This window comes from Scedosporium apiospermum (genome assembly GCF_000732125.1).
Source record: "Scedosporium apiospermum strain IHEM 14462 chromosome Unknown SEQ_SAPIO_0087, whole genome shotgun sequence".
Classification (NCBI taxonomy): Eukaryota; Fungi; Ascomycota; class Sordariomycetes; order Microascales; family Microascaceae; genus Scedosporium; species Scedosporium apiospermum.
Window position 1 is genome coordinate 919,505 of NW_015971788.1, and position 17,589 is coordinate 937,093.

The window sequence follows — 17,589 nt, forward strand, 5'->3', positions numbered from 1 at the left end:
CGCACATGATAGAGAGCGGAGACTTTGCAATGGAAAAGGAAGCTATAGTGTAGCTAGATATATGAAGATGTGAGCCTGTGATGGGGCCAAATGAATGAATCATGGTCTCGGAACGAAAGAAGAAGTCATGAACTAGTCTTGGGAACACAGGCTAGCGGATTAAGGAAGGAGGGAGCTATGATTCTGTGGAAGGGGGAATGAGATAGAAATGGGAAGGGAGTCGCGACGATGGAATCATGGCACAACTGGCAAGAGCCTGTCAGGGGACAGGCCGAAGGCCACATTTAGAAGGAAAGAACTCGAGTGGGCTGAGGACGAGAGAAATCCTGACTCTTCCAAAGCCTACTTGTGCTCTGGCCTCAATATCAAGCACTGCGGACGAAGAAGGGCGGACTCGGCAGAATCGAAGCGGGACCTGCGGCGACAAAGAGGAACGCTGATCCCTCTGTCGAGAACGATTATGATGACGGGGCCAACGACGCCAGACACGGCGGCCGTAAGATATCGATGCCCGCCTGCCAGAAGGCAAGTTTACAGCTCCGAGAGATGAAACGTCGCAAGTTCGTAGAAGGAGAACTTGCGGGAACGGGAGAGGTCAACACCTATGCATTTAATCAAGGGAGGGAGGGTCCGAGTGCTGGGAATTCGAGGGATCCATGAAGCCTTCATGTTGTGTTCTGTAAGAACAAAGACCGAGGATGCCCCAAGTCGTATACAACATACGAGCAGCCCAGGATCCTCAAGCACGAGGACAAGCGCCAACCGAAAGCCAAGGAGCAGACAGCATTCCCGCACAAGGACTGTGACAAAACCGCATACAGTTGGGAACATCGACCTGATCCAAAAGTGCATGTTGCTAGTCATTTCGCTCTCTCAACAACAAAATGCCCAGGATGCCCATCAGATACACCAGGATACAAGACGACGGTCCGGTCAAACTCGAGAATGCACTGCCTACAGAAGCACAAGGATGGAGCGGCGTTTAGGCCTCTTGTCAGCGATTTGGAGGCCCATGCTATGTGGGACCGAGCCCTCCATAGTGAGTATTGATGAAGCTGTAAAAGATTGCCGTCTCCTGACGAGAGAAGCAAGCAGGCATGGAAGCAGAGATCGACGAAGTCCCTCGATTAGATTCCGCGGGCGGTTCAGATCATACTTCCGGACAGTGAGTATCAACCATTCCGCTCCCGCCTGTTTCCAGAATTGAGCAAGCAGAGATCTGATTCAAGTCAATAAGCCAGCATCTGAATAATCGCACGAAAAAGACAGGAAGAGGAAAGAGTGGGGTATAAAAAAAACACAATAAAGGAAAGAAATAAAAAAAAGAAATAGAAAAAGGAAAGGAAGGCAGGAACACAGTTGACCGCGTCATCCGCGTCCGGCATGAGAATCTCGCTGAGGATCATGGGCCACAAGACCGACACATTCTAACTATAATGTATGGTATTATGTTCTGGTTGCCACTGTACAACCATATAAACATCTTCTAGTCCAGTCGGCATCCGCCGCACATCTCGACCTGGGCGAAATCTTGCTCATTCAAAGCCCAATAGCATTCCCTTGAGCTTCGCCTACCCCTGGATAACCTCAAAGACTGTCTTCCCCAATCCGCCCTTTCCGTTATAAACTATCATACACGCCTCTCGCACCTTTCCGATGTCCCTCAGGTCCACAGTCGCACCCACCACGGGCACCAACTTCCCCTCCTCCACGTACCCCCTCAGGGTATCCAGGTCTTCGCCATTCGGGTCCAAGAACCAGTACATATACTCCACGCCCCAGCGCCGGGCTCGCAGCTTACGTGCCATGTCGCCCGCATCGAGGAACAGGCGCCCGAACAGCGGGATACGAGGATTATCAGGCCGCTTCATGACACTCGATCCTTGGAGGGTTGTCGCAGACGGCTTCGTGGAGATGGAGGCGATGAGGCTAGTGGAAGGAACCATGAGAGAAAGAAATTGCATGGCTTGGCCGGTGGTATCGAAGAGAAAGTCGACAGACCGGGGAGGGATGACATCTACCGGATCGTTTTTCGTGTAGTCGATAACTGATAGGGTTAGTTCAACAAAGCGATGGAGAGTAAGGAAGAGGAATAAGACACGCACTCTGGTCTACTACGCCTTGGCCGAGGAGTTCGGGAACCTTTGAAATCTTGGACGTAGAAACCGTAGTGATGACCTTGCCGGCGTGGAAGACGTTTTTGGCAAGTTGACACGCAAATGCACCCGTGCCGCTCACTAAGAAAGAAAACCCAGCGTATCAGCACCTTCTCACCTTTTCACCATCGAATGCGGGAGCAGTTGAGGCCGCAACTTACAACCGGCGGGTATAAAGACGGTTTTACCCTCAAGCGATCCCTTGTACTGTCGCAAGATTTGCAGCGCTGTGACGCCTGCAAGTGGGAGGGAGGCGGCTTCGCCAAATGAGAGATTCTTGGGCTTGAGAGCAACATAGGACTCGGCGCATTTCACGTATTCACTCCACGAACCTGCCCAAAGTGTCAGTCATGATGACGATGTCACACAGGACGGAAATGGGACTAGATATTACCTCTACCAACCTCGGGCAATCGCGTATAAACCTCGTCCCCAACTTTGAATTTCTGAGCCCCATCTCCAATCTCTGTAACCACACCTGCAGCGTCGTATCCGATTTGGTATGGGAATCTTACGTTACAGACATCAGCCCCAAAACGTAAGAGGAGGGTGAAATCAAGGTAACTCACTGTTCCTTGACTGCCAGCTTAAACACCCCGTCCGCCTTCTTCACATCCACAGGATTGATGCTCGCTGCATGAACCTGTATAATCACATCCGTCGGCTCTGTGATTCTTGGTCGTGGTATAGTAGAGAGCTCATACCGAGATGGGTCGCAGTAGGTCGGGGCCGTGACGGCGAGCATGTCCGCTGCCATTTTCGCGACGACTCAATAATAAAAATATATATAAATAAAAGAAGAAACGCAATGAGCACGGATGAGAAGTGAAGGTAGGGTCGAGACGAAGGTAATAGAGAAAACAGTTGAGTTTCTGGAACAATCCACTGACGTCTTGCTAAGCACCAGGCTAGACCATGCCGCCACTAATTCCCACAAGTCAAGCGAAAAACGGAATTCAGTCCGGACAGAGAGACCTCAATGCCGGACCCGGCCACGCCGAATCCCGGTCCCGACGGCCCAATTCCACGCCGGTAGCTCAATCCCGTGTCCGTTCAATCTGCCCTCAGAATCCATCAGGAAAACGAAGGGGACAAACGCCAGGCAGCGAAGCTTCTTCCAACAATCAAGTTTCGATCGTTCAATTTTGGGCCAAAATGATCAGACAGCCGGCATGATTCAAGCTCGAAGAATCATCGATACATTCACTTTTTTTCCCTGTATAATTTTAGAAAAAGTATACGTCGGTCCCAAGGTGGCGGTCTGAGACTTTCTTTCACAGGCTCTTGGAATGTTATTCACCACTGCATTTTCTGTTCTTCCCAATCTGTTCCATTGAGCTGAGAATCAAATATAATTCTCCCCGCTATTGTGAACCAAATCTCGATACGGTTTACCCAACTTACGCTAGTGCCTTCCTTTTTCTATTTTCTTTCTTTTTAATGGACGGGGGTTTTCTTCGGGGTATAAACATGGAGGGTCAGGTGGAATTTGCTTTGAGAGGGTCATGAATCACTCAAAGGAACGAACAATCCCAGATTAAGCCTAGTCATGAGAAAAGCGTACTTTTTTGAATCACTCTAGTCGCTTCTCTATGTTGATGTCAAAGCCGTCCATTTCAAATTCCAAATCCACTCCCCTTGTATCAACTTTACACCCAGCCATACAACGCTTCCGTGCTGTGTTCTAGGTCGAGCCACCCTTACCCTCATGGAGTTTCCCGTCACCTGGAACCTAGAACAACTAGGACGGTCCGAGGACCTGTCAGAAGAGATCTTCGCCGCAGAAATTCTCGAGAAACACGGGTATCGAGCCTGCATCGTCGGAGACCTAGCTACAGTTGTTTACGGCTCCGATGTAGTTATCAGTGACGTCTACATCGCCGTCGCCGATGATGCGCTCCAGTCCGCTTTTGAAAAGCTAGTTGAACACGGCTACACAGAAGAAGCTCAAAACGACCTCCGATTCAGATCACTCAAACCAGCGAAAGATTGCAGTTCTGGCTGGCCTGGATATCGGTTGCGGCGTCCATCATCGAGGACAGATACCGTGGGAATTTTGATCCACCCTTCTTCTCTTTGGCACTTGGACCTCGATGGGCCATCTTTCTTTTCGGACACTCTGCTCTTCCTGGATCGAAGTGTCGATTTCCACGCCTTGAACCGTATTTGCATGGTAAATAGACATCTCCATTGCATTCACCGAAGAAATTTTATCACTAAGTTGTCAATTTTAGCATTGATCGAGACCATCGTTCAGCGCTCAACCGACTCCGGCCTCAATTCCAATCTCAATCTCTATATTAAATCAGAATACTCTCGAGTCCTGACCCTCTTGCCCTCTGAACGCCACTCCCAGTTACCAGCAGCGACTAAATTCTTCATCCAATAATTTCGTCTAATGCTACTGCCCAGAAGCAAGATCAAGTTCTTTTCACTATGGCGGAGAGTAAAAGAGGGATCACTGAACGTTGATGATGCAGTAGCCTTACTACCAAAGCGGGATATGCGGATAGTGGAAATTAAAGCCAGACAGGCTGAGAGGGCGAGAATTGCCTCGGAGACTCCCAAAGCGCCGCAGAGGGGAAGTGGTGATGCTGGGGCAAGCATGCTTGGAGAAGAAGGCACCGAAGAGTAGATAGCCGCTCTCAGACGAGTAGCGCCTGGGAGGACGGGAAATTTCGAATCGCCAGCCTACGATCCCACAAATAGAAGTCTAAACAGGGACGCACTAGAATTTATACATGAGCAGTGAACGTTCAATCTCATGCGGGCGCTTGAGCGCTTGATGCTTAAATGCGTCTTCCGTCCTCGGTCTGGTTGGTTGTCTTCACACTACGAAGTCTACACAGGTACATCGCGGCTCCGCGCATCCGGGTGGGGCCGGAGCCTAAAGTGGAAGGTACGGAGTCAGAGCATCCAACGACTTGAATATCGCGAGTTCACCAACACGTCACATTTTCGCAGCAAATAAATCCAAGAAAATATCCAAAATTTCAAAAAGATGCATCATTCTGCTCTCATGAGTCATATATTTGACCTCGCCACTAATTCAGAATCCCTCCGCCGCAAGAAAAAAAACAAAAATCCCCTCCTAATCCTTCTTTATTAAAGAATCGAACAACGGCTTCAAAGACCTGGCACTCTTCTTCGGATATCTCTTCTGGCCATTGGCATAGTCCACAAAAGTTACCCCGAATCTCGTCTCGTATCCCTCAGCCCATTCGAAGTTATCCAGAAGCGACCAGGCCATATAACCCCTGACATCGACGCCGTCCTTCTCGTAGGCGTCCGCCATGGCCTTGGCGTAGCTGTCGAAGTACTCGACGCGGAAGTCATCCTGAAGAATCTGCTCCCTAGGCAGGTCGTTCTCGCCCTTGATCGACGTGCCGTTCTCAGTGACGTAGATCTTGGGACGACCATAGCGCTTGGAGAGCCAGTTGAGCAGGTCGCGGAAGCCCTGGGGGTTAGGACGGAGCCAGAAGGACTGGGTCTCGGGACCGATGCAGTCGCCGTTCTTGGACTCGAACAAAGTCTCCAGGTTTCCGAGGAAATCGTCCTCGGGGGGCGTGTCCGTCTTGTGCTTGATGTAGTTAGCCGTATAGTGGTTCATGCCGTAGAAGTCGTTGGAACCCTGCACGAGAGCGCGTTCCTCATCCGTGAAAGTGGGCAGACGGTCCCCGAGCTGTGCAAGCATCGAGTCCGGATACTTTCCAAAGTAGATGGGGTCAGCGAACCACGAGATGGCGAATTCGATCTTGCGGTCGCACGCCGCCACGTCCTCGGGGTCCTCGGGGTCCCAAGGGTACGTGGCGTCGCCGTTCAGCGTGATGCCGATCTCTCCGCCGTTGGTGGGCTTGAATTCCTCGCGGTAGGCCTTGACGGCTCGGCCGTGGGCGACGAGCATGTTGTGTCCGGCAATCCAGGGCTCGCGGGCCGAGTCGCCGACGGCGGACTTGGTACGGTCCGACGTGTGGCCGGGGGCGAAGAAACCCGTGTTGTAACCAAGAATGGCGGAGCACCAGGGCTCGTTAAAGGTGATCCAGTGCTTCACCTTGGGAAGAGCCTTGAACACGGTCCGGGCATAGTGCTCGAAATCAAGAGGGAACTCCTCACGGTTAAGAAGCCCACCATATCGCTTATCCAGACCATCGGGGAGATCCCAATGGAACAGTGTGACGAAGGGCGTAATTCCCGCGTCGGTGAGGTCATCGACGAACTTGACGTAATGGTCGATACCCGCCTGGTTGACGGGGTCGTTCCGGCCGCCGAGGGGGATGATTCGGCTCCACGAGATGGAGAATCGGTAGGCGGAGGCGCCGAGCTCCTTGAGGAGGGCGATGTCCTCGCCGGCGCGGTTGTACGAGTCGCAGGCTACGGCGCCGGAGCTGCCGTCGGCGATCTTGCCGGGGATGGCGCAGAAGGTGTCCCAGATGGAGGGGCCACGACCGTCTTTTTCACTGGCGCCTTCGATTTGGTAACTAGAGTGTGGGGAGACGGAAAAGTGTTAGTTGGTTTTTAGTCTCGGGCTAGGCAGGCCGGGCCGGAGATGCGGAGGGCGGGGCGGGTAGAGCGAGTAACTAAAACAAGGAAAATGCACACAGGCATAGGCAACGCGAAATTTCCAAGAGGAGGTTTTAAAAAAAAAACCACCAGAGTAATTTGCCCCGGATATCAAGACTCTCTTGTTGGGCGAAATTGACAGCGGGATATAAAGTCAGAAAAACAAGGTGTAGCTAAATGACTGGGTCCGAGGGCCGGAGGCGAAGAGGCCGGCGCCGATTTGATTCGCCAACGCCTCTCTCCGAGTAGCCCTCCGAAGGTGCAATTGTGGCATGGGTGAGGGTGGACCTGTCGGTCGGTGATGCAAGGCGGGGGTGGAAAGGCAGCGTGTGGATGAAACGGAAGTGACTTGATGGGGAAATTTATCTGGGCAAAAAAAGTCTGGGGTAACAGGGTTCATGATACATACGCGGCGGTGGCGAAACCCCAGAGGAAGTCCTTGGGAAGAGACATCTTTGAAGGTTAAAAGATGGAGACCTGGTTCGAGATCTTAGGGATAATGTATGGAATGTTGATGTTTTATCAAAGTGTGTTTAGAACTACACTAAGTCTTGCGTGTATGGAGTTTCCTTACGAGACAGGAACAGGATCGTACTAGCAAGAAGAATGGATAGAAGGAGGATAAAAACGAAAGGTAAAAAGAAGAGATCAACAGGACCGGGGAGGGTGGGCAGGAGCATCACGTCTTTATATATATAAAATTTGGACGTGGACCCGTCCTGCTCGACCTTTTACCCATCTCCAGGACTACAAAACTACAATTAGACATGTCCAGGGGGCGGAACATATGGGATGACACTCCTTCCTCCTTTCCCTGCTTCGTATGCCCAGCCGGACTCAATGCCCGTTGGCCGTCTTGACAAAGGGAGCAAAGTAACGAGGTCAGAGGAGAGAAGGAGGAGGAGGGGAGGGGTCTCGATATTTCGGAACAGCGTCCGCCTCGCACATTTCGTTCATAAAATACACATAAGAGCACAAGACATGAATAAGACAGGATAGGCATAGCACAAGAGTTATGTTTATTCAAAATTGTGCAAGTGTATCGCGTATCGGACCGTCGTGACCGAAAGGACGGCGACATTGTACTTGGTGGGAGCTGGGCCGTTCCCGTTCCTTGGATTGGGGAATCCCTGTGTGGGCTTGTCATGTGTGTGTTCGTGTTTGATGGGAGGTTTTGCGGCGAGTGGCATCAATGACCAGTGGCGTGGGTCCACGGATGATATGCGGAGAGGAGTGAGCCCCAAACGAAAGGGGAACAGAAGGGCAGAAGCGAGGAAGACTGAGCCTGGGATAGGCTCTGTCTCCTTCGTGGTAAGCTATTTTGCGTGGACTTTGGACGGAAGCCTGGCAATGGGATTGATGGGATGGAAGCGAGGGCGAATTGGGACCAATGGGAGAAATGCAGTGGACAGGGATAGATAGAGTGCCACGACTAAGTTTATGCCGAGTGCAACAGGTGTGCTCATGCATGGGTTTGTGAAATTGAATTGCACAAAACCATGCATGAGCATAATATTTGTACAGATCGTTGTGTTTGGTTTATGCCTGTTTTGTGCCCGATTTGTGCTAATGTCACCTTTCCAACCGGCATAACGGAGACAGCAAAAATGTGGGGACACCAACATGGCAATTGGACTTAACCTCTTCCCTCATCCAACTTCTCAAGGTTCCACGATTCATCGTCGACCCAGACACTCCATTTTGACTGGCCAAGGTCCTGTTCTCGAGATTCCCTCATTCCACTTCGGGGAAACCGGGACGAGATCAATACCTGCTTACCCCAACGATTCGGAACAACAAAGACGTTTGAGCTTGTCAGAGTTGTCTTCTCCAGCAGAGATCTTGTCTCGCTCTAACAATGCAGAGCTGGGTAAAAGCCATATTTCAATGCTATCGAGGTCTGGCTGGTTGGAGAAGCAATTAAGAGACCTAAAAGTAGCTAGTCTAATCCTCTCTCAACTCTAGAAAATGAATAGTGCACAACTGCACAACTCCAGCACGGCCATCCACGATCATGCAGGCTAGCATCACGGGACGATCATCAATTTCTCTTAGGCGGGCATCTCCAATGGCAACCCTGTCCGGACTTCGTACTCCGTAAGTGCTTTGTGCGAGAGCGCACGATTGCGGCGGCTCGGACGTTCAAGGGGACAACTGATGCAACCTCGCGATGGTGTCTTCCGTTACAAAACAAAACTGCCAAAGTCGTGGACACGGGGTGCTCTTGTGCTCTCTCTCTAATGTCCAGGAGATGGGCGGGGAAACATCGTGGTGGCGTTTGACCCCAGATTCTTATGATCCAGCCATCCATTGCATTTCTCCCAAGTCCTCCTTTTCCAGAAAGCTGCCAGTTTGGTTCCAATGGCTGTCAAATCCTATTGCATTAGTCCCAAGTCCCAAACAAGTTCAAGCTCTTGACTGATTCGTACAAAGATAGATCCGCCCAAACAATAGACAGAGAGATGCAGCTTGACCCCTCTTAAGCTACCAGGGTTCCGCCCGCTTTTTAACGCAAGCAATAAGCCCCCAAAGTACGTGATACCCTCCAATATCGCTGCTGCACTCCTCCCCCGCTTTCCCCCCACCATACCGGATGTACCTATAAGTACCGGCATCCGGCCCGAGTGTCCGCTACGCCCATCGTTGTAAGAGACTCTCTGCCAAACCCCCCGGAACGGTACTTACGCTGTACCTCCTGGTAAGACGGACTCAATTGATCTAATATCGATAATAACAACTGCCCCTCCTCCTCCCGTTATCGTATCCAACCCCTCTCAACCCTTTTCCCAACCCGCCTCACCTCGCCAATCATGAATATCTCGGGGAGGACATACGACCGAGCGAGATCTTTGAAGCTACTGTTGCCTGGTGGAACCACCCCCATACAAAAAGAATCTCCACCACTCTGATAGCACGAAGCGAGATGAGATGGAGTTTGGCGAGAGGTTCTGCTTACGCTTTGCCTCCGGATAGACCCAATCCCCTTAGAGATGGGTCCGAAAAGCGAAGCCTCGCTGTAATTCCGCACCGAGCGTTGAAATACACGTACATCGTGGAGGTACAGGCAGGGGAGCAAAAACATCCAGGTTCCTCCGTCGATTCCCGTCGGATTCAAAGATCCATCAATCCCAGCCCTCCGTGGCCCGTTGAAAGTTTGGTACCGGAGTCTCCCACCGCCCGGCGGAGGCACCGTGCACTCAAACCCCGAGGGGAACCAAGACGCTGGCGCCATTGGTCCTAGAAGAAAAACAAACTTAAGAGAGGGCGTGGGTTGCAGGTGCTGGAGACGGGGATAATATATTCCGGGTCAATTAGATGCCTGCCCTTCTGCAAACGACTTGCTGCTTCTTACGCCTTGATATGATATGAAGTATATGCATGTTATGGTGTTGTATCGTGTATGCTGTCACCCACTCTCTCTGGGGGGTCACCCCTCTCAAGTATCTTTCTTGCCTGTGGCTGTTTACTCGAGAGAGTCTATCCAAGCTCGGGGGCCGTGATAAGGATGGCTTCGTCATGTGCACCAGCTTAGACCCCATTCGAACAAGGGCATCCGTACTCCCTCCACCCAGAAGATGAACGAGAAACGCGTAGCATAAAAGAGCTAGAAACAGCAACATTTTAGAACCATTGTACCGCATCACCGTGCAAACAACCAAAGTCTATGGCACATCGCACAAACCAACCCGCCTCGAACTCGATTATGTGGCTGACCATCGATATTTCAACTCTAAAGGAAAAAGAAGAAAGAAAGCTATATATCACCAGAGATATACAGACCAAGGTTGCTCTTGAAAACCACATTCTCCCAACTTAACCCATCGTCGTTTCGCGTGAGCTTCGATGTCTTGGACCATCGCCGTCTGATCTATGACAGAAGAAAAAGAAAAGAAAGCAAAACCACGCCGAATGTCTCCACCGGTCGGAACTCCAAAGGTAAACCAGGCAACCCCATCCGAAAGGATAAAGAGTTCTATCGTCTTGTCGAGACGATCCAGAGGTGAGCTGGGCGTTGTCCGAGGAGACTCAACTAAAGTTTGCCGTCATGTCGTGAAGTAAGCGGGAAAAGAGAGAAAATGGAACTCTATGCCGGTATCGACAAATGAGACGTCGGCTTTAAATGTAGTAAAAATACAGCAAATGACCTGAACGCCGATTCCTGAAGCCTCGTTGACAAAAGGAAGATGAAAAGAAAGAAAATCGAGTCGGAAAAAAGATCAACCACGGCCAAAATGCCTCCGAGGTATGCAAACCCTTAGGAAAAAACTAATGCACATGGGTGAAAACCACAAAGGAAAAAAACAAGTTAGAATCCCAGCTCCTTCTCCATCTCTTCGACAAAGTCCCTGAGTTTCCTCTTACCAAACAGTGTCTCCGTCTTGACATCGGCGTCGTTGACCTCTTCGGACTCGTCGTCTTCGAATTCGGTGATCTCCCATTGAATAATGACCTTGGTGTGATCGCGAGGTACGATGACCTCGCTCTTGGGGGTACGAGTGAGCCTGCCGAGAATTGAGCCTTCAACGAGCGAGTCGAACCAGGGGATGCCCGCGAGGATCTGGAGGGCGTCATCGATAGAGGTATCCGTAGCCTCCGAGGTCGCAGCGACGGCGGTCTTGCCGGCCTCAGCAAAGATTCCGGATTCAACGCTCTCCTCGGTGGGAATGAGGCCCATGGCCTCAAGATCGCGGAGGTCTTGAGGATCGAGGCTGCCCAGGGTAATCATGATGTAGTCCGACTCTTCCGGTTCCTCACTGTGGTACGCGATGGGAGTACCGCAAAGGCCGCAGAAGTAACGGTGGCCCTCCAGCTCGGAGTCGTCGAACTGGTAATCGTAGCGGCGACGGATCATGGACACGGTCTCAAAGGAGTGGAGCGGATTGATGATGCTGCGGTACCACATGAAGGGGACGCGCAAGTATGCGGAGAGAGGGTTGGCCATTGTGGCCTCTATTCAAGAAGGAAAGTGGTTAATAGGGAAGGCAGGGAAGACAGGGAAGGAATGGATGGTCATGAAGAAAGAAGCAATTGGGTCGCGATTCTTACGGTGTACATGATCAGTGCTGAATATGACCTTGGCCAATTCATGCTCCTCAGGCATCACAACATAGTAGCCAAAGCGGCCACAATGGCAAGCACCCTTGAGGACTCGATCGACAGACATGCTGGTAGTAAAAGCGTTGGGGAAAATAAGTAACAGCGTCGGGGTTTGGAGAGGGCGAGGGCGAGGGCGAGGGCGAAGGAGGTAGGAGGTCGAGTCGCCTACCAAACTTGTCGAGAAATGCGAGGCTTCGAGGTTGGGGAGGAAAAGAAGAGAAAGAGAAAAGGTCTCGAGATTCTTTGACTAGAGATGAAGAGGTCGGAATAAAGAGGAGGAAGTGAATAGAAGCTGGATGAGTCGCCAGTTATTCAGCCACTGGTTCCACCTGCCTGATATGACAACGTGAACTGGGATCGTGAAGAACCGTCCAAAGAAAGGTGTCGATGGGGAAGGAGCTAATAATGGAAGTTTCAGCTGTGCAAGAAATGCTCGTCTCCCAAAAGGCTCGGGGCTTCCAGAGAGATGCCGTTTCAATGTCCTCGGTGCTCAGCTATTTGAAGCTTCAAGTTCAGATCACCAGCTTGCAAGTTGCCACAGCTGCGCGGGGTTTTGGCGGGGTATTATTTATTAAAGTCGGATTCGCTAAGCCGGGGGGAGTAAACAACAGCGTTGTCTGATAATCAGCAGTTCGAAAGATTGATCCGATTGTGTTCTGCTACGGCAATGTCGAGGCAAACTCGGGTCTCATCCAACTCTGATAGCGGGCTCTCTGTCTCAATTGGCGATCGTCTTGGAAGGTAAACAGGAAAGAGCTGGTCTGAGGAAGAGAAGTAAAGAAGTAGACAAGGTTTTTATGGAATCGGTTGAATCAATTGATTCGATCCCTCTATCGAGTTATCGAGTGACAATGGAACAATGGAAGGAGCAATCAGATTGTTTGATGACAACGACAATGACGAAACCTCCTGACGATTGTGGGGTTTGTGGCGTCAAGTAACGAAGTACACCGAAATGTAGTTTATCAAGCGTATCTGGGAAGGACCAAGGCAGTGAATGGCATTCGAATTCTAAATTTGGGAAATCGAAATTCGGACGAGGTAAACCAGTCTTCGAAGACTGAGAATTCCAAATCAATATAACCCTTCAAGATCAATCCTTATATGCTGCCTCTGGACTTCACCAAACCACCACCCACGTCACCGACCCGATGGTCAAAATGGTGGCCTGTTTCGCCTTCTGCTCCTGCTGCCTACGGCATCTGCACTTGCACTTAGTCGCCAAAAAAAGGGCCAATTAGGAGACTTCCATCGCGTGGCGAGACCCCAGGCCGCATGAAATGCAAGCTGCGGACATTAATCTACCGAATCGAAGGAGGGACATGTTCGGTGTTGAGAGAGGGGCTGCCTAGGTGGTGATGCGAGACAACTAGGCAATCCTTGCGAGAAGATTTGTCCAATTCATTGGAACTTAGGCTGAGAAGGAGCTTTGGAAAGAGGAAAACGAAACTCGATGATTGAAGGCACTCATGTGCTGCGACAAGATCCATCTCAGCGAGTCGAAAAGCTGCAGAAGTTGAGGTATGCGCGGAACATTGAACCAGGCTGAGCAAGTTCTGCAGACACCATCGTCTGTCAATCTCCATTGCCACGAGAACTTCAACATGACACCCATCATAGAGTAAACCAAGCATGCAAGGCACCGCGGGAAGTAGGCTCTATCTTGTAATATATATGCTATATTAAATCTCGTTCATGGTATCTTGTTACATATCCGCCCTCTCCTCGCAAAATGATTCTTGTTCTGATTCAAAATCAAAAGAACAGAAAAATAATCCCCGACGACCGACTTTTGTTAACCAGGCCGCTTTAATTTCCCAGCCCGGTAATATGCAAAACAACTCTTATGTGTTCATACCCTCCGTGGATATGAAGGGTATAAAGCCTGAAAGCTAGAAAAAAAAAAAAAAAAAAAAATCCCCAAAATCACAAGGAGTGGACTGGGCTCTTAGATCCCATCCTACACAAATTACTTTTCCCGCGCCGTGCCTTGAAGCCGTCGCATGGCTTCCCTATGAGCGTCCAGCAGATTGCCGCTCCTCATCATCTGCTCAAACGCCCGCTCGTTCCTCTCCCTCTCCCACCTCTCTGCTTCCCTCGCCTGCGCCTCTGCTTCCTTTTCTCGAAGCATCATGGCTCGCTGAGCCTCAATAGTCCGGTGCACATCCTCCCGAGAAGACCCTAGGCCGAAGCCGTGAGGGCCGTTTAAAGAGGTGGAAGACCCACCGTAAATGCCTCCAAGTCCACTTTCGCGGCCAGTGCTCGGAACGATAGGCGCACCGGCCCGCAGATCTGCCGCTACGGACTGCCTAAAGTTGGCAAGTTGCGCTTCGCGTACCGCCGCGGTAGGTACAGACGAAACTCGCTGTGGTTGATGAGAGTTGAACGGAATGTTGTCGACAGTCATGGGGACGGCCAGGTAATTGGCGCTTGAAGCCCGGAGATTATTAAGAGACGTAGCCGATTGTCCGTGTTGGCTGCTCTGTCGGATGAGCGCCCTCCGCTGGCTTAGCGGCATGTCGTCTTCGTCGGGAGTCCGCGAGCGAGACCCATGCGGTGAATAGTTGCGCACCGATCCGGCTTCGCTAGGAATTCGGTCAAGGGGAACAGAGTAGTCAACGCCTCCCTGAGCCGGATAGGGCCCGAGAGTCTTATTCCGGAGGTACGACTCCCGCTGCCCCAGGAGAGTGCTGGCATTAGCGTAAGGCACAACGGCCGGAATTCCGAGCGGTGGGCTGCTTGAGTTGCGGCTCACGCTGCGGCTTTCTTCCGGGGACGGAGAGACATTAGTTGATCGCATGGCCGGTTCTTCCTCTGGGATAGGCCGAACGGCCAATGAAGAGGAGGGCGTTCGTTGAATGGGAAGCCGGCCTTGCTCATAGCCGCCATGGCTGGAAAGCCTAGGCGTAGCCGTTGCTGCGCGCATCACTTGGGCTGGTTTAGGCGTACCATTCTCTGCCGTTAGCTGGAGCTCATCGACGTTAACCGGAGCGGCATTCTCGTTTTCGACCCGCGAGGGGGATTTAGGGTAGTCTTCAAGCTGAATCTCATCCGGCTCGGGTACGTCTGCGCTGGTAGAGTGTTTGACCCACTCGTTTGTCCTGTACTTGAGTGCCGTGCGCGAGAGAGGGTCCGGTAGTGCGTCCTTGGTCAGAGCAACGACTTGGGAAGACCTTGCGGAGGTCGTCGATTTACCCTTTTTCGACACGTTTCCTTCGTCCACCTGCAGATCGAGTGTCGCGCCAGCCTCGCTGGTTCCGCTTTTAGGTTTGCTAGTAACTTCGAGGGCTGAAACGCCTTCCGTCAACTCCGTAACTCCCGGTTTGCCCTCCGGTTCGGTTGTGTCCTTTCCTGAGAGTTCGGCGGTGATCTCGATGTCTTGATCCGTTTCGCCTCGGACGGTGCTACGGTCATCATCCACACTCTCGATATCGACTGTCGCCGCAACGGACCCATTGTCATCCTCAGTACGCGCCAGAGACCTGCGGTTGACCAATCCCTCTTGACTTCCATTATTATCCTTTCCGGTGAGATTCCTGTCGGACTTGTGAGATAGACTGTGTAGGAGATTCATGGACCCCTGAGACAGCCTCTTCACCAATGAGCGGCGCATACTCTGAGGGCGTTCGTGGTCGATATCTTCGTCGTCGTCAGCAAAGGTACCTGCAAGTGATGAGCGGGCTCCAATTGTATCTCGATCAGCCTCCGATCCGTCGATGTCGTTTACCGTAACTTGAAAAGGCAGGGGCACGACATCCGGTTGGGGTGAAATGGTCATGGACCTGGACACGCGGTTCGACGAATCGCCGGGAGCGTGGAGGGTTCGAGGGCTCTGGCTTGCGTTGGAGACCCAGGCCATCTCTTCAGGGTCACGTATCGAGCCACGGTCTGGTGCAGGGTATTCCTCAGGAACAACAAGGACTGTAATCTTGGCCGCATCTCCTTCCGGATCGGCGGCCATGAGCGGAGGGGGTTCGGATTTTGGCGGGACCTCTGGAGGCATATTAGACGGGGTATTCCCGGCCGGTTCCGAGAGTGGTTCCGTTTCTCCCACAGCGCGCTCGGAGGCTTGAGATGATACGGGTAACGCCGCCGCAGCTTGCATCATGTGCTTTTCCTTCTCAAGATCTCCCGAACCTGAATTACCAGAGCTGATGGTCTGCCCATCGCCATCACCGTAGACCCTCTCCCAGTCCCTCCTATCTCTCGCGTTGGCTTCTTCTACCTGTCGACCAATCGCCTCCTCCTCGGCCTGCAGATTCCGTTCATCCTCTGCTTTTTCTGCAGCCTTTTTCGCCCTTCTTTCTTGAATCACGCGCCATAGTTTAAGCTGGGAGATTATTCCAACAACACTGAGGATGATGATGGCGGCTGCTTCGACCCTTATCCCCTTCGTCACTGGGTAGGTGGTTGCGTTGAAGGGAAACAAATCCTCGTTGAGATCCCAGACGTAGGCCCAAAATTCCTTATAACCCGCACGACTGTAGCAATCGATTCCGAGAACTGCGGCCGTGGCTCCGGCAAAGGCTAGCAGGAAAATCTGGGCGTAGTCTCTCGTATAGTGGCTAAAGTAGAACCCGAACGAACCGAGGGAAAAAGCGGCGATGAAAATGACTTTTGATGCGGTTTGGGGGAGCAATCCGCCAGGAACAAGAGTCAATAACCACATGCTAACACAGAAGCCTCCGAGGATACAGCCGAGTCCTTCGGTAAGCTCCTTAAAAATCGTGGCGCCGGCTCCAAGAATTAGTCCTGTGAGGACAATTGCAACGAGGTACGCTCCCTGGATCGCGTCGCTTATGGGTACCGTCATTACATATAGTATCAAGACGGTGATGGCGAGGTTGCCCAAATATGTGACGGAAAAGAAGGTCTGCAACCACGAGTTCTTGATGCCAATAGTGTTATACACGAGTCCAGATATTAGGAGCAATACACCAGCTAGGCCATAGGCGGGTGTAATCCTTGGTTGGAGTGGTAGTTGACCCTCGGGAATGGGAGCTGAAGATTGCGTATCTTAGTATCAAGTCCTCCAAAAGCAATTGATCAATACTTACAGTCGAAAAGGTCATCAATTCCGCTGCTTTCTGTTGGAGTCGGGGCCGATGTCTCGCTCGTAGTCGGAGTTGCTTCGTCTGTTGGTTTCGTACTCGCGACTGGTGTCGGCTCCTCATCGTCCTTGGGTGCGTCGGTCACCGCCTTCGTTGGCTCCGGTGCTCTGGGCGTCGTTTCTAGCGTCGGTTCCGGTGAGACTTCATCTTGCCTCCGGACAAGTCCCGCCGGTCTCGCTGTCGCCAGTTGAATACATAAGAAAAGGCAGAGCAAGACAGCCCATAGGCGGGGCCGCCGTCGTAACATTTTCGAGTTAGTATTGGTATAGAATATTTGCGTTTCGAGAGATACAATATGGCGAGTCGATTTGATCGAGTCGAGGTGGAGCTGCCGGGTTACACTCAGTCCAGGGCTCGACCTTGGTCCGCGGCGCAACTCGGCATGATCCCAAAACTCTTTCGGTCGAATGTTAACAGACTTGTAACGTTGACGATGTTGAAAGGAAACAACCGAAGGAATGGGCCGAAGGGAGGATATGTATAGCAAGGATCCGTCGCTTTCGGAAACTCTCCTCCTAAGGTTTGAGTAGAGAGAAAGGAGCTGAGAAATGCATGGAAGCAGGAGCGTGTAAGTCGAAAAGAAGCAAGTCGGATTGGCGGACAGAAAGACCATGCACGGACTGGACACCTCAAGTCACACGCCTCTCCGAGGTAAACTTCGTATC

At 51.6% G+C, this 17,589-nt stretch overlaps 3 protein-coding genes and 1 pseudogene across 3 annotated transcripts; all 4 read right to left on the bottom strand.

The window, feature by feature from the left end:
* Positions 1-1,571: 1,571 nt before the first annotated feature.
* On the bottom strand, positions 1,572-2,913 carry SAPIO_CDS2959 (Uncharacterized protein; the record flags this gene model as incomplete). The annotated part of the gene is made up of 5 exons (XM_016785854.1): positions 1,572-2,047; positions 2,106-2,237; positions 2,318-2,488; positions 2,551-2,666; positions 2,726-2,913. The coding sequence occupies 5 exons, from the start codon at positions 2,911-2,913 to the stop codon at positions 1,572-1,574; spliced, it is 1,083 nt and encodes a 360-aa protein (XP_016644636.1).
* A 2,334-nt stretch (positions 2,914-5,247) lies between these two features.
* SAPIO_CDS2960 (3-alpha-(S)-strictosidine beta-glucosidase) lies at positions 5,248-7,169 on the bottom strand (the record flags this gene model as incomplete). Its single annotated transcript, XM_016785855.1, has 2 exons — positions 5,248-6,634; positions 7,126-7,169. 2 exons carry the CDS (start codon positions 7,167-7,169, stop codon positions 5,248-5,250), a joined length of 1,431 nt encoding a protein of 476 aa, XP_016644637.1.
* Positions 7,170-11,022: 3,853 nt separating this feature from the next.
* On the bottom strand, positions 11,023-11,658 carry SAPIO_CDS2961 (annotated as a pseudogene; the record flags this gene model as incomplete).
* A 2,124-nt stretch (positions 11,659-13,782) lies between these two features.
* SAPIO_CDS2962 (Uncharacterized protein) lies at positions 13,783-17,171 on the bottom strand (the record flags this gene model as incomplete). Its single annotated transcript, XM_016785856.1, has 2 exons — positions 13,783-16,814; positions 16,871-17,171. 2 exons carry the CDS (start codon positions 17,169-17,171, stop codon positions 13,783-13,785), a joined length of 3,333 nt encoding a protein of 1,110 aa, XP_016644638.1.
* Between the last annotated feature and the right edge of the window lie 418 nt (positions 17,172-17,589).